This window comes from Meles meles, chromosome X (assembly GCF_922984935.1).
Source record: "Meles meles chromosome X, mMelMel3.1 paternal haplotype, whole genome shotgun sequence".
In the NCBI taxonomy this organism is placed as follows: Eukaryota; Metazoa; Chordata; class Mammalia; order Carnivora; family Mustelidae; genus Meles; species Meles meles.
In genome coordinates this window covers 51,313,643-51,330,464 of record NC_060087.1, presented here as the reverse complement: position 1 = coordinate 51,330,464, position 16,822 = coordinate 51,313,643, and the positions used below count along the sequence as shown (strand labels likewise).

The window sequence follows — 16,822 nt, the reverse complement described above, 5'->3', positions numbered from 1 at the left end:
TTAATAATTAACATAAAGAAACCAATTCATAGTAGTATAATAATAGTAGGAGATGTTAACACCCTGCTTACAGTGATCCACACAGAAAATCAACAAGAAAACAGTGGCTTTGAATGACATATTGGAACAGATGAATTTAACAGATACAGTCACAACATTCCATCCTAAAACAGCAGAATACACATACTTTTCATGTGCACATTGGACATTCTCCAGAGTAGATCACACACTGGTTCACAAATCAGGACTCAACAAATAGAGAAAGACTGAGATCATATGATGCTTCTTTTCAGACCATGACACTATGAAACTTGAAGTCAACCACAAGATAAGATTTGGAAAGACCAGAAATACATGGAGGTTAAAGAAAATCCTATTAAAGAATGAATGGGTTAACCAGGAAATTAAAGAAGAGATTAAAAAAAAATACATGGAAGCAAATGAAAGTGAAACAGAACCCTCAAAATCCTCTGGAATGCAGCAAAAACAGTCATAAGAGGGAAGAATATAGCAATACAGGCTTTCCTCAAGAAACAAGGAGAAGACAGTCACTTCAATAAGTGGTGCTGGGAAAATTGGACAGAAGAATGAAACTCGACCATTCTCTTACACCATATACAAGATAAACTCAAAATGGATGAAAGACCTCGACATGAAACAGGAATCCATGAAAGTCCTAGAAGAGAACATAGGCAGTAACCTCTTCAACAATGGCCACAGCAACTTCTTTCAAGACACATCTCCAATGGCAAGGGAAACAAAAGCAAAAATGAACTTTGGGGACTTCATCAAGATAAAAAGCATCTGCACAACAAAGGAAACAGTCAACAAAACAAAGAGGCAACCCATGGAATGGGAGAAAATTTTTGCAAATTACAATAGAGACAAAGGACTGATATCCAAGATCTATAAAGAACTTCTCAAACTCAACACCCAAAAAACAAATAATCTGGTCAAAAAATGGACAGAAGACAGGAACAGACACTTCTCCAAAGAAGACATCCAAATGGCTAACAGACAGATGAAAAATGCTCAACATCACTACCCATCACAGAAGTAAAAAAGCCACAATGAGAAACCACTTTTCACCAGTTAGAATGGCAAAAATCAACAAGGCAAGAAATAACAAATGTATCCGAAGATGCGGAAAAAGGGGAACCGTCTTACACTGTTGATGGGAATGCAAGTTGGTACAGCCACTCTGGAGAACAGTATGGAGTTTCCTTAAGATGTTAAAAATAGAGCTACCCTGTGATCAATAATTGCACTACAGATATTTACCTAAAAGATAGAGATGTAGTGAAAAGAAGAGGTACATACACCCCAACGTTCATAGCAGCAGTGTCCACCATAGACAAACTGTAAGAGTTGAGATACCCTTCAACAGATGAATGAGTAAAGAAGATGTGGTACATATATATATAGTGGAATATTTCTCATCCATCAGAAAAGATGATTACATTTTCATCAGCATGGATTTTCATCCATGAAATTTCATCCATGAAAATTACATTTTCATCCATTTTCATCAGCATGGATTGAACTAGAGGTATTATACTAAGCAAATCAGTCAATTAGAGAAAGACAATTATCTTATGGTTTCACTCATATGTGGAACATAATGAATGGTGTGGAGGACCATAGGAGAAGGGAGGGAAAAACTGAAGGGAGAAATCAGAGAGGGAGATGAACCATGAGAGACTCTGGACTATGGGAAACAAAATGAGGGTTTCAGAGGGGAGTTATTAGCCAGGTGATGGGTATTAAGGAGGACACATGTTCTGATGAGCACTGGGTGTTATATGCGACTAATAAATCATTGAACAGTACATCAAAAACTAATGTTGTAACACACAGTGGCTAACTGAACTTAATAAAAATAAAAGAAAAAGAAAAAAATGAAGCAAGAAAAATCTCAAATACACAAACTACACCTAAAGAAGCTAGAAAAAGAACAATAATAGAAACCCAAAACCAGCAGAAGAAAGGAAAGAATAAAGATGAGAGCAGAGATAAATGATACAGAAACAACAACAAAAAATACAATAGGGAGAGAAGAAAGATCACACCTAACACAACAGAAATACAAACAATTTTCAAGAGAATATATGAACAACTATATACAACAAACTGGGCAATCTGAAGGAATGGATAAATTCCTAGAAACATATGAATTGCCAAAACTAAAAAAAAGAACAAATATAAAACTTGAACAGACTGATAACCAACAAAGAAATTGAATCAGTAAACAAAAATCTCCCAATAAACAATGTCCAGGGCCAGATGGCTTCCCAGGAGAATTCTACTAAACATTTATTTTTTAAATATTTTATTTATTTGCCAGAAAGAGAAAGTGAGAGAGCAAGCACAAGCAGGGGGAGCCTCAGGTAGTGGGAGAAACAGGCTCCCTGCTGAGCAAGGGACCCAATAAGGGACCTGATCCCAGGACCCTGGGGTCATGACCTGTGCTGAAGGTAGACATTTGACCGACAGAGCTATCGCTCTAATAAACATTTAAAGAAGACTTAATACCTATTCTTCTCAAACTGTTACAAAAAATAGAAATAGAAGGAAAACTTCCAAGAGCATCCTATGAGGACAGCATTACGTTGATTCCGAAACAAGACAAAGATGCCACTAAGAAAGAGAACTATAAACCAATATCCCTGATGAATATGGACACAAAAAATTATGAACAAAATACTAGCAAATTGAATCCAACAGTATAGTAGAAGAATCATTTTCCATGATCAAGTGGATTGCAAGGACAGTTCAATATTTACAAATCCATCAAGGTGATATACCATATTAATAAGAGAAGAGAAAAGAAATATGATCATATGCTCTCAATAGATGCAGAAAAAACATTTGACAAAATACAACATTCATTCTTGATAAAAACCCTCAGCAAAGTAGGGTGAGAGGGAACATACCTCAACATCATAAAGACCATATTAAAAAAATCCACAGCTGATACCATTCTCAAAGGGGAAAATTGAGTGCTTTTCATCTATGGTGAAGGACAAGACAAGGATGGACGTCCACTGTCACCATTATTATTTAACATAGTACTGGAAGTTCTAGCCTCAGTAATCAGGCAACAATAATAAATAAAATGCATCTAAATTGGCAAGGAAGAAGCAAAACTTTCACTATTTATAGACAACATGATACTCTATGTGGAAAACCTGAAAGATTCCACCAAAAAATTGCTAAAACTGATACATGAATTCAGTAAATTCACACAATACAAAATCAAAATACAGAAATCTGTTGCATTTCTGTACACCAATAAAGAAGCAGTAGAAAGAGAAATTAAGGAATTGATCCTATTTACAATTGCACCAAAGACATAAGATACTGAGGAATAAAGCTAACCAAAGAGGTGAAAGACGTGTACTTTGAGAACTGTAAAACACGGATGAAAGTAATTGAAGAGGACACAAAGAAATGGAAAGACATTCCGTGTTCATGGACTGGAAGGAAAACATTGTTAATGTCTATACTACTCAGAGCAATCTACACATTTAATGCAATCCCTATCAAAATACTACCAGCATTTTTCATTCAACTACTACAAACAATCCTAAAATTTGAATGGAGCCACAAAAGACCCCAAATAGCTGAAGCAATACTGAAAAAGAAAAGAAAAGCTGAAAGCAACACAACTCTGGTCTTCAAGCTGTATTACAAAGCTGTAATACTCAAGACAGTATGGTATGGCACAAAAGCAGACACAGATCAATTGAACAGAATAGAAAACACAGAAATGGACCCACAAGTGTATGGTCAATCTAATCTTCAACACAGCAGGAAAGAATATCCAATGGGAAAAAAAGTCTCTTCAACAAATGATGTTGGTAAAACTGGACAACACCATGCAGAAGAGTGAAACTAGACAACTTTCTTACACCATACACAAACTTAATTCAAAGTGGATGAAAAACCTAAATGTGAGAAAGGAAACCATCAAAATCCTAGAGGAGGGCACAAACAGCAACCTCTGTGGCATAGGTTATAGCAACTTGTTACTATACAAACCTCTGGAGGCAAGGGTAGCAAAAGCAAAAGTGAACTCTCGGGACCTTATCAAAAGAAAATAGCTTCTGCACAGTGAAAGAAACAATAATCAAATTAAAAGGCAACGTTCAGAATGAGAGAAGATATTTGTAAATGACGTATCTGATGAAGGATTAGTGTCCAAAATCTATAAAGAACTTATCAAGCTCAATACCTAAAAACTAAATAATCCAGTTGAAAATGGGCAGAAGACATAAATAGATATTTTTTTTCCCAAAGAATACATACAGATGGCTAGCAAATACATGAAAAGATGTTTATCATCATTCATCATCAGGGAAATGAAAACAACAGTGAGATGTCATCTCACAATTGCCAGAATAACTAAAGTAAATAACACAGGAAACAACAGATGTTGGCAAGGGTGTAGAAAAAGGGAGAACCCTCTCACACTAATGGTGGGAGTGCAAATTGGTGCAGCCACTCTGCAAAACGGTATGGAGGTTCCTCAAAAGGTCGCAGTAGAACTACCCCAGGATCCAGCAGTTGCACTACTAGGTATTTAGCAAAGTTTATATTAACACTAATTCAGATGGATACATGCACCTGATGTTTATAGCAGCATTATTGTGGAGAGTCCAAATATTGGACTAGCCAAATTATGGAGAGTCCAAATATCCATTGACTGATGAATGGATAAAGAAGTATACATACGTGTGTGTGTGTGTGTGTGTGTGTGTGTGTGTGTGTGTGTGTGTGTACATACACAATGGAGTATTACTCAGCCACAGAAAGAACAAAATCTTGTCAGTTGCAATGACATGGATGGAGCCGGAGAATATTAGTCTATGGGAAATAAATCAGTCAGAGAAAGACAAATACCATATGATTCCAGTCACGTGGAATTTAAGAAATAAAACAGGTAAACATAGGGGGGAAAAGAGGCAAACCGTAAAACCAACTCTTAACTATAGAGGACAAATTGAGGGTTGCTGGAGGAATGGTGGGTTACCAGATGTGTTAGGTGGGTGATGGGAATTAAGGAGAGCACTTGTGATAACCACTAGGTATTTTATGTAAGTGGTGAATCACTAAATCCTTTTCATGAAGCAAATACCACACTGAATGTTAACTAACTGGAATTTATAATAAAAACTTGGAAGAAAAAAAACCTTTTAGAATTTCTTTTTCTTTTTTTAAAATTTTTATTTATTTTTTCAGCATAACAGTATTCATTGTTTTTGCACAACACCCAGTTCTCCATGCAATACGTGCCCTCCCTATTACCCACCACCTGGTTCCCCCAACCTCCCACCCCCGACCCTTCAAAACCCTCAGGTTGTTTTTCAGAGTCCATAGTCTATTATGGTTAGCCTCCCCTTCCAATTTCCCTCAACTCCCTTCTCCTCTCCATCTCCCAATGTCCTCCATGTCATTTGTTATGCTCCACAAATAAGTGAAACCATATGATACTTGACTCTCTCTGCTTGACTTATTTCACTCAGCATAATCACTTCCAGTCCCATGCATGTTGCTACAAAAGTTGGGTATTCATCCTTTCTTTCCTTTTTTTTTTTTTTTTTATAAACATATAATGTATTTTTATCCCCAGGGGTACAGGTCTGTGAATCGCCAGGTTTACACACTTCACAGCACTCACCATAGCACATACCTTCCCCAATGTCCATAACCCCCTCCCCCTCTCCCAACCCCACCTCCCCCCATCAACCCCCAGTTTGTTTTCTGAGATTAAGAGTCATTTATGGTTTGTCTCCCTCCCAATCCCATCTTGTTTCATTTATTCTTCTCCTATCCCCCTAACGCCCCATGTTGCATCTCCACATCCTCATATCAGGGAGATCATATGATAGTTGTCTTTCTCCGATTGACTTATTTCACTAAGCATGATACCCTCTAGTTCCATCCACGTCATCGCAAATGGCAAGATTTCATTTCTTTTGATGGCTGCATAGTATTCCATTGTGTATATATACCACATCTTCTTTATCCATTCATCTGTTGATGGACATCTAGGCTCTTTCCATAGTTTGGCTATTGTAGATATTGCTGCTATAACCATTCGGGTACACATGCCCCTTCAGATCACTGTTTGTATCTTTAGGGTAAATACCCAGTAGTGCAATTGCTGGGTCATAGGGTAGTTCTATTTTCAACATTTTGAGGAACCTCCATGCTGTTTTCCAGAATGGTTGCACCAGATTGCATTTCCACCAACAGTGTAGGAGGGTTCCCCGTTCTCTGCATCCTTGCCAGCATCTGTCATTTCCTGACTTGTTAATTTCAGCCATTCTGACTGGTGTGAGGTGGTATCTCATTGTGGTTTTGATTTGTATTTCCCTGATGCCACGTGATGTGGAGCACTTTTTCATGTGTCTGTTGGCCATCTGGATGTCTTCTTTGCAGAAATGTCTGTTGATGTCCTCTGCCCATTTCTTGATTGGATTGTTTGTTCTTTGGGTGTTGAGTTTGCTAAGTTCCTTATAGATTTTGGATACTAGCCCTTTATCTGATATGTCGTTTGCAAATATCTTCTTCCATTCTGTCAGTTGTCTTTTGGTTTTGTTAACTGTTTCCTTTGCTGTGCAAAAGCTTTTGATCTTGATGAAATCCCAATAGTTCATTTTTGACCTTGCTTCCCTTTCCGTTGTCAATGTTCTAGGAAGATGCTGCTGCAGCTGAGGTCGAAGAGGTTGCTGCCTGTGTTCTCAAGGATTTTGATGGATTCTTTTCTCACATTGAGGTCCTTTATCCATTTTGAGTCTATTTTCGTTTGTGGTGTAAGGAAGTGATCCAAGTTGATTTTTCTGCATGTGGCTGTCCAATTTTCCCAGCGCCATTTATTGAAGAGGCTGTCTTTTTTCCATTGGACACTTTCCTGCTTTGTCAAAGATTAGTTGACTGTAGAGTTGAGGGTCTATTTCTGGGCTCTCTATTCTGTTACATTGATCTATGTGTCTGTTTTTGTACCAGTACCATGCTGTCTTGATGATTACAGCTTTGTAATACAGCTTGAAGTCCGGAATTGTGATGCCACCAACTTTCGCTTTCTTTTTGAATATTCCTTTTGCTATTCGAGGTCTTTTCTGGTTCCATATAAATTTAAGGATTATTTGTTCCATTTCTTTAAAAAAATGGATGGTATTTTGATAGGGATTGCATTAAATGTATAGATTGCTTTAGGTAGCATAGACATTTTCACAATATTTATTCTTCCAATCCAGGAGCATGGAACATTTTTCCATTTCTTTGTGTCTTCCTCAATTTCTTTCATGAGTACTTTATAGTTTTCTGCATATAGATTCTTAGCCTCTTTGGTTAGGTTTATTCCTAGGTATCTTATAGTTTTGGGTGCAATTGTAAATGGGATTGACTCCTTAATTTCTCTTTCTTCTGTCTTGTTGTTGGTGTACAGAAATGCAACTGATTTCTGTGCATTGATTTTATATCCTGACACTTTACTGAATTCCTGTACAAGTTCTAGCAGTTTTGGAGTGGAGTCTTTTGGGTTTTCCACATATAGTATCATATCATCTGCGAAGAGTGATAGTTTGACTTCTTCTTTGCCGATTTGGATGCCTTTAATTTCTTTTTGTTTTCTGATTGATGAGGCTAGGACTTCTAGTACTATGTTGAATAGCAGTGGTGATAATGGACATCCCTGCCGTGTTCCTGACTTTCACGGCAAAGCTTTCAGTTTTTCTCCATTGAGAATGATATTTGCGGTGGGTTTTTCATAGATGGCTTTGATAATATTGAGGAATGTGCCCTCTATCCCTACACTTCGAAGAGTTTTGATCAGGAAGGGATGCTGTACTTTGTCAAATGCTTTTTCAGCATCTATTGAGAGTATCATATGGTTCTTGTTCTTTCTTTTATTAATGTGTTGTATCACATTGATTGATTTGCGGATTTTGTACCACCCTTGTAGCCCTGGAATAAATCCCACTTGGACGTGGTGAATAATCCTTTCAATGTACTGTTGAATCCTATTGGCTAGTATTTTGGTGAGAATTTTTGCATCTGTGTTCATCAAGGATATTGGTCTGTAGTTCTCTTTTTTGGTGGGATCCTTGTCTGGTTTTGGGATCAAGGTGATGCTGGCCTCATAAAACGAGTTTAGAAGTTTTCCTTCCGTTTCTATTTTTTGGAACAGTTTCAGGAGAATAGGAATTAGTTCTTCTTTAAATGTTTGGTAGAATTCCCCTGGGTAGCCGTCTGGCCCTGGACTCTCGTTTGTTTGGAGATTTTTGATGACTGTTTCAATCTCCTTACTGGTTATGGGTCTGTTCAGGTTTTTTATTTCTTCCTGGTTCAGTTGTGGTAGTTTATATGTCTCTAGGAATACATCCATTTCTTCCAGATTGTCAAATTTGTTGGCGTACAGTTGCTCATAGTATGTTCTTATAATTATCAATATTTCTTTGGTGTTAGTTGTGATCTCTCCTCTTTTATTCATGATTTTATTTATTTGGGTTCTTTCTCTTTTCTTTTTGATAGGTCTGGCCAGGGGTTTATCAATCTTATTGATTCTTTCAAAGAACCAGCTCCTAGTTTCATTGATTTTTTTTACTGTTTTTTTTTTGTTTGTTTCTATTTCATTGATTTCTGCTCTGATCTTTATGATTTCTCTTCTCCTGCTGCGTTTAGGGTTTCTTTCTTGTTCTTTCTCCAGCTCCGTTAGGTATAGGGTTAGGTTGTGTACTTGAGACCTTTCTTGTTTCTTGAGAAAGGCTTGTACTGCTATATATTTTCCTCTCAGGACTGCCTTTGCTGTGTCCCACAGATTTTGAACCGTTGTGTTTTCATTATCATTTGTTTCCATGATTTTTTTCAATTCTCCTTTAATTTCCTGGTTGACCCATTCATTCTTTAGAAGGATGCTGTTTGGTCTCCATGTATTTGGATTTTTTCCAGCTTTCCTCTTGTGATTGAGTTCTAGCTTCAGAGCATTGTGGTCTGAAAATATGCAGGGAATGATCCTAATCTTTTGATACCAGTTGAGACCTGATTTGTGACCCAGGATGTTATCTATTCTGGAGAATGTTCCATGTGCACTAGAGAAGAATGTGTATTCTGTTCCTTTGGGATGAAATGTTCTGTATATATCTGTGATGTCCATCTGGTCCAGTGTGTCATTTAAGGCCTTTATTTCCTTGTTGATCTTTTGCTTGGATGATCTGTCCATTTCTGTGAGGGGAGTGTTAAAGTCCCCTATTATTGTATTATTATTGATGTGTTTCTTTGATTTTATTATTAATTGGTTGATATAGTTGGCTGCTCCCACGTTATGGGCATAGATATTTAAAATTGTTAGATCTTCTTGTTGGACAGACCCTTTGAGTAAGATATAGTGTCCTTCCTCATCTCTTATTATAGTCTTTGGCATAAATCTAATTGATCTGATATAAGGATTGCCACCCCAGCTTTCTTCTGATGCCCATTAGCATGGTAAATTTTTTTCCACCCCCTCACTTTAAATCTGGAGGTGTCTTCGTGTCTAAAATGAGTTTCTTGTAGGCAACATATTGATGGGTTTTGTTTTTTTATCCATTCTTTTACCCGGTGTCTTTTGATTAGGGCATTTAGCCCATTAACATTTAGGGTAACTATTGAGATATATGAATTTAGTGCCATTATTAGCCTGTAAGTTGACTGTTACTGTATATTGTCTCTGTACCTTTCTGATCTACTACTTTTAGGCTCTCTCTTTGCTTAGAGGACCCCTTTCAATATTTCCTGTAGAGCTAGTTTGGTGTTTGCAAATTCTTTCAGTTTTTGTTTGTCCTGGAAGCTTTTTATCTCTCCTTCTATTTTCAATGATAGCCTAGCTGGATAGAGTATTCTTGGCTGCATGTTTTTCTCGTTTAGTGCTCTGAATATATCATGCCAGCTCTTTCTGTCCTGCCAGGTATCTGTGGGTAAGTCTGCTGCCAATCTAATGTTTTTACCGTTGTATGTTACAGTCTTCTTTTCCCAGGCTGCTTTCAGGATTTTCTCTTTGTCACTAAGACTTGTCAATTTTACTATTAGGTGATGGGTATGGACTTATTCTTGTTGACTTTGAGGGGGGTTCTCTGCACCTCTTGGATTTTGATGCTTGTTCCCTTTGCCATATTAGGGAAATTCTCTCCAATATTTCTTTCCAATAGACCTTCTGCTCCCCTCTCTCTTTCTTCTTCTTCTGGAATCCCAATTATTCTAATGTTGTTCCGTTTTATGGTGTCACTTATCTCTCGAATTTCCCCTCCTGGTCCAGTAGCTGTTTGTCCCTCTTTTGCTTGGCTTCTTTATTCTCTGTCATTTCGTCTTCTATATCAATAATTCTTTGTTCTGCCTCATTTATCCTAGCACTGAGAGCCTCCATTTTTGATTGCACCTCATTAATAGCTTTTTTGATTTCAACTTGGTTAGATTTTAGTTCCTTTATTTCTCCAGAAAGGGCTTTTATATCTCCAGAGAGGGTTTCTCTAATATCTTCCATGCCTTTTTTGAGCCCGGCTAGAACCTTCAGAATCATCATTCTGAACTCTTGATCTGACATATTACCAATGTCTGTGTTCATTAGGTCCCTAGCCTTCAGTACTTCCTCTTGTTCTTTTGTTTGTGGTGATTTTTTCCGCCTTGTCATTTTGTCCAGATAAGAGGATATGATGGATCAAATAAAATACTAAAAGGGTGGCAAACCCCCCAGAAAAATGCCCTGTAACCACATCAGAAGAGACCCCAAATTGTGGGGAGAGAAAGGGGATAAAAAGAGGTTCAGAAAAAAAAAGAAAACAATTTAAAAAATAAAACAAAGAAATAATATAAAAAAGAAAGAAAAAATATATTTTTTAGATAAACTAGTCAAAAAACATTAGAAAAGGGTAAAAGTTTTTAAAAATTTAGCAGAAGAAGAAAAAAGAATGACAAAAAATTGAAAAAAAAATTGAATTAACCACAAGACTAAAGAATCATGGGGAGAAAGCCATGAGTCCTGTGCTTTGCTTTCTCCTCCTCTGAAATTCCGCTGCTGTCTTAGGTATTGAACTTGCTTTCCTTGGTAAATGAACTTCGTCCCGGCTGGATATTTTGTTGATCATCTGGAGGAGGGGCCTTTTGTAGTGACTCTCAAGTGTCTTTGCCTGAGGCGGAATTGCACCACCCTTACCGGGTGCCGGACTAAGTAATCCGCTCGGGTTCGCTTTTGGGATCTCCTGTTCCCTGAAAGCTTAACGTAGAGTTCCGGAGGACGGGAATGAAAATGGCGGCCTCCTAGTCTCTGGCCCGGAGGAGCCGAGAGCCCGGGGCCCCACTCCTCAGTGAGCTCTGCGACACTCCGACACCCCCGATCCTTCTGTGAACCTGCAGGACCTGGGGCCACGCTGACCCTGCGTGGTCTTCACCCTGGTTTAACCTCTGGAGCAATGTCCCTCAGTGGAACAAACTTTTAAAAGTCCTGATTTTGTGCTCCGTTGCTCCACCACTTACCAGGAGCCGGCCCCTCCCCCCGCGGTCTATCTTCCTGTCGTTTTAGATTCACTTCTCCGCCAGGCCTACCTTTCAGAAAGTGGTTGATTTTCTGTTTCTAGAATTGCTGTTCTTCTTCTCTTCAATCTCCCATTGGATTTGTAGGTGTTTGCAATATTTAGATAAGCTATCGAGCTGATCTCCTGCTACCTGATGTAGTCTCAGCCTGCTACTTCTCCGCCATCTTGACTCCTCCAAATAAGAATCTTTTTTTTTTTTTGAGGAAGAGAGTTTTATTTAAGCCCAAAGAAGGACAGCAGCCCAAGATAACAGTCTTAACGTGGAAGAAAGTGTTCCAGAAAAGAAATGTTTAATACAGGGTTATATATGTTTTTTTTTTGTTTTGTTTTTTGTCAAGAGTCAACAAATCATCATGATGAAGGACATTTCAGAAAATTACAAACTTAGCTTCAGAGCTATGGAAATAGAACTTGGGGAGATTTTTACTCCTATCTCTAGTTTGAAATATTTCTTTTTTGGTATTTGCTGCAAAACAGATGCACAATGTGTGCTCAAGGCATATAAAGAGCCCATACTTTGACGTTTGATGAAGTCTGATTCTTATAAAATTTAGCTTCCCTTGGAGCCCAGGAGCAGGGTCCACAAACATTTTCCTTTATCACTAGAGAAGAAAAAATAAATAAAATCCAAAACCAGCAGAAGGAAGGGAATGAAAAAGATGAGAGCCAAAATAGATGATATATTAACTAAAAAATCAATAGAACAGATCAGTGAAACTAGGAGCTGGCTCTTTGAAAAGATCAACAAATTTGATAATCATTTAGCCAGACTCATCAAAGAGAGAGAGAGACAGAGAGGGCTCAAATAATTATAATCATAACTGAAGGAGGAAAAATAACAACCAACACCACAGAAATACAAACAAATGTCTAAAAAAATATGAAAAACTGTATGCCACCAAATTAGGGAGCATAGAACAAATAGAACAAATGGATAAATCCCTAGGAACACATAATCTACCAAAACTGCAAGAAGTAGAAAACTTGAACATACTGATTACCAGCAAGGAGACTGAGTCAGTAATCAAAAAAACTCCCAACAGGGGTGCCTGGGTGGCTCAGTGGGTTAAAGCCTCTTCCTTCAGCTCAGGTCATGACCCCAGAGTCTTGGGATGGAGCCCCACGTTCCGATTCTCTGCTCAGCAGGGAGCCTGCTTCCTCCTCTCTCTCTGCCTGCCTCTCTGCCTACTTGTAATCTCTGTCTGTCAAATAAATAAAATCTTTAAAAAAAAAAAAAAACCTCCCAACAAACAAAAGTCCAGGATCAGTTGGCTTCACAGGAGAATTCTACCAAACATTTTAAGAAGAGTCAATATATATTCTTCTTGAAATATTCCAAAAAAAATAAAAGAATAAAGAAAACCTCTAAATTCATTCTGTGAGGCCAATATCACCCTTACACTAAAACAAGATAAAGGCACCAGAAAGAGAGAGAGAGAGAGAGAGAACGCTACAGGCCAATATCCCTGCTGAGCATGCATGCAAAAATACTCAAAAAATATTAGCAAACAATAATCAACAATATGTTAAAAAAATCATCTACCACAATCAAGTGGGATTTATTCCTGGGATACAAGCATGGTTCTATATTCTCAAATCAACCAACATGATGTATCACAACAATAAGACAATTGATAAAAACCATATGATCATTTCAATAGATGCAGAAAAAGTGCTTGACAAAGTACAGTATCAAATCATGATAAAAGCCTTCAAGGATGTAGGTTTAAAAGGAATATATTTTAACATAATAAAAGCCGTATTTAAAAAACCCACAGCTAACTTCATACTCACTGGGAAGAACCTGAAACCTTTCTTCCTAAGGTCAGGAACAAAATAAGGATGTCCTCTCTCACCACTTTTATTCAACGTATTATTGGAAGCCCTAGCTATAGCAGTTAAACAACAAAAAGAAGTAAAAGGTTTCCAAATAGGTAAGGAAGAAGTAAAACTTTCACTATTTGCAGGTGACATGATATTCTAATTAGAAAACCTGAAAGACTCCACCAAAAGCCTGCTAGAACTTATAAATGAAGTGAATATAAGTGAATATAAGTGAAGATGCAGGATGCAAAATCAATGCACAGAAATACGTTAAATTTCTGTACACTAATAATGAAGAGGCATTAAGAGAAATAACGAAAACAATCTGATTTATAACTGCACCAAAAATAAGATAGCTAGAAATAAACCTAACCAAAGAGGTGAAAGACCTGTAGTCTGAAAACTACAAAACACCAGTGAAAGAAATTGAAGATGATACAAATAAATGGGAAAACATTCCATGTCCATGGGTTGGAAGAATGAATATTGTTAAAATGTCTCTACTACCCAAACAAATCTACATATTTAATGCAATCCATATGAAAATAACAACATTATTCACACAACTAGAACAAATAATCCTGAAATTTATATGGAGCTACAAAATACCTCAAATAGCCAAAGCAATTTTGAAAAAGGAAAGCAAGGTTGGAGTTATCACAATTCCAGACTTCCCATTAAATTATAAAGTGTTAGTAATCAAAACTTTATGGTACTAGCCTAAAATAGACACATCGATCAATAGAACAGAATAGAAAACCCAGAAATAAACCCATAATTATATGTTCAGTTACCTTTGACAAAGCAGGAAAGAATCCAATGGGGAAAAGACAGTCTCTTCAACAAAAAACTGATCAACTACCTGCAAAAGAATGAAACTAGACCACTTTCTTACACTATAAACAAAAGTAAATTTAATATGAATTAAAGATCTAAATGTGAGACATGAAACCATAAAAATCCTAGAAGAGAGCACAGGCAGTAATGTCCCTGATACCAGCATAGAAACTTTTTTTAGGTGTGTCTTGTGAGGCAAAGGAAACCACAGCAAAAATAAACTATTGGAACTATATAAAAATAAAAAGCTTCTACACAACTAAGGAAACAGTCAACAAAAGTCAAAGACAACTTACTGAATGGGAGAAGATATTTGCAAGTGACATTTCTGATAAAGGGTTAGTATCCAAATTGTGTAAAAAACTTATACAACTCATCACCCCAAAAGGCAAAATATCCAATTTAAAAATGGATAGAATACATGACAGACATTTCTTCAAAGAAATACAGTTGACCAACAGACAAATGAGAGAATGCTCAATATCACTCATCATCAGCAAAAATCAAAACCACAATTAGATACCATCTTAACCCTTTCAGAATGGCTAAAATAACACAAGAAGCAAAGGTGCTGGCTAGGATATAGAGAAAAAGGAACCTTCTTGCACTATTGGTAGGAATGCAAACTGGTGCAGCTCTGGTGGAAGAAGTATGGAGGTTTCTCAAGAAGTTAAAATTGAACTATCCTATGATCCAATAATCACACTACTTGATATTTACCCCCCAATTCCAAAAATATTAAAAGGATATATGCACCCCTACATTTATAACAGCATTATTTACAATAGCCAAGATATGGAAACATACCAAGTGTCCATCGATAAATGGGTAAAGAATATGTGGTGTGTAAGACACACACACACACACACACACAGAAGAATGAAATCTTGCCATTTGCAAAGACACAGATGGAGATGGAAGATACAATGCTAAGTAAAATAAGTCAGTCAGAGAAAGACAAATACAATGTGATTTCACTCATATGTGAAATTTAAGAAAGAAAACAAATGAGCAATGGAAAAAAAATAGAGACAAACCGAGAAACAGACTCTTACCTATAGAGAACAAATTGATGGTCACCAGAGAGGAGGTGGGTGGGTGGATGTGTTAAATAGACGGTGGGGATTACAAAGTGCCTTTGTTGTGATGAGTACTGGGTGGTGATGTATGTATGGAATTGTTGAATCGCTATATTTGTACACCTGAACTAACACTGTATGTTAACTAAGTGGAATTAAAATAAAAACTTGAAAAAATAAAATCCAGTGCCAGAATTTTACTGCTGTAGTGTTTTCACTTTTGTGAGGAGCAGTGTTCTGTCATTACCATTTTTTAATAGAATTTCACTACTATTCCTACTTATTTTTTAGTATTTTTTACTACTTTTTTTTACTTTTCCTATTTAATTTTTTGTCTACTTCCCAAATAATTTCTTTATTTTATTATAAAAAATTATGAATCAATTTAGGAAAGATTCACATTGTTACCATTTTAATATTCCTAGGTAAGGATAGGATCTATTTTTTCATTTCTCCAAAACTTATTTTGGAATTATCAGTAAACCTTTTTTTCCTCCATTTTCCCTGTGCTCATAGCAAGATGGATTCTGGATATACTCTGAATATTGTAACAACCACCTGGATGCCTGCATGGAACTCTCCAAACTAATGAAGGATAGCCGCTATCAGCACTTCTTTGAGGCCTGTCGCCTCTTGCAGCAGATGATCGACATTGCTATTGATGGTTTCCTTTTGACTCCCGTGCAGAAGATCTGCAAGTATCCCTTACAACTGGCTGAGCTCCTCAAGTATACTGCTCAGGACCATAGGTAAAAGAAAAAAGGAAGCAGGGGTTAGGAGAGCCTCATCTACATGTTGGTCTTTATTGAGAACATATGTCCTTTAGGTTTTTTGAGTTTCCTTCTGTTAACTTCTCTGCACAATGGGATGGTAATATATTATTGCTTATCTCGCAAGGTTATTCTATGTGTAAAGCAAAGGAATGCTTGTGAGAGTTTCTTATAAAGATGGGAATCACAATGCACAAAAAATCAGTATGCATTATCATTATGGCACAACTTAACACCCTGCCTTTAGGGAGCTTAGCTGGGTCCTCAGCCGTAGGTTTAGCTAAGGGAAATAATCTAGATAGAATAATTGTTCAGCTATCTATTCTGCTCTGTTTGATAGATTCAGTATCCTAGTAATAGCCTGCATAACTTGTAGTGACCTTAGATTTCTTCTTCAAGCTGATATCTCTGGTATTAAACAGTCTTTTCCACCCTCTTCTGCCTCATCCCAACTGTGCCTTCTCTCTTTAAAAAAATATTTGTTTATTTGACAGAAACAGATCACAAGTAGGCAGAGAGGCAGGCAGAGAGAGAGGGGGGAAGCAGGCTCCCTGCTGAGCACACAGGCCAATGCAGGGCTCGATCTCAGGATCCTGAGATCATGACCTGAGCCGAAGGCAGAGGCTTAACCTACGGAGCCACCCAGGTGCCCCCACTGTGCCTTCTCTGTAGACTCAGAGCATGACTGGGGGGGGGGGGGTAAAGAGACTTAAGACTTCTCCTGAAGTTTTTTTTTTTAATT

The 16,822-nt window shown here is 37.3% G+C and overlaps 1 protein-coding gene across 12 annotated transcripts in view; it reads left to right on the top strand.

Annotated features, from left to right (window-relative positions):
• Window positions 1-16,822, top strand: part of ARHGEF9 (Cdc42 guanine nucleotide exchange factor 9) — a 240,285-nt gene that overhangs the window by 149,703 nt on the left and 73,760 nt on the right. For all 12 annotated transcript variants that reach the window (XM_045995752.1, XM_045995760.1, XM_045995751.1 and 9 more), the window contains one exon: window positions 15,827-16,059. In XM_045995752.1, the coding sequence (XP_045851708.1) occupies window positions 15,827-16,059 (233 nt within the window). The remainder of the gene's footprint in view (window positions 1-15,826; window positions 16,060-16,822) is intronic.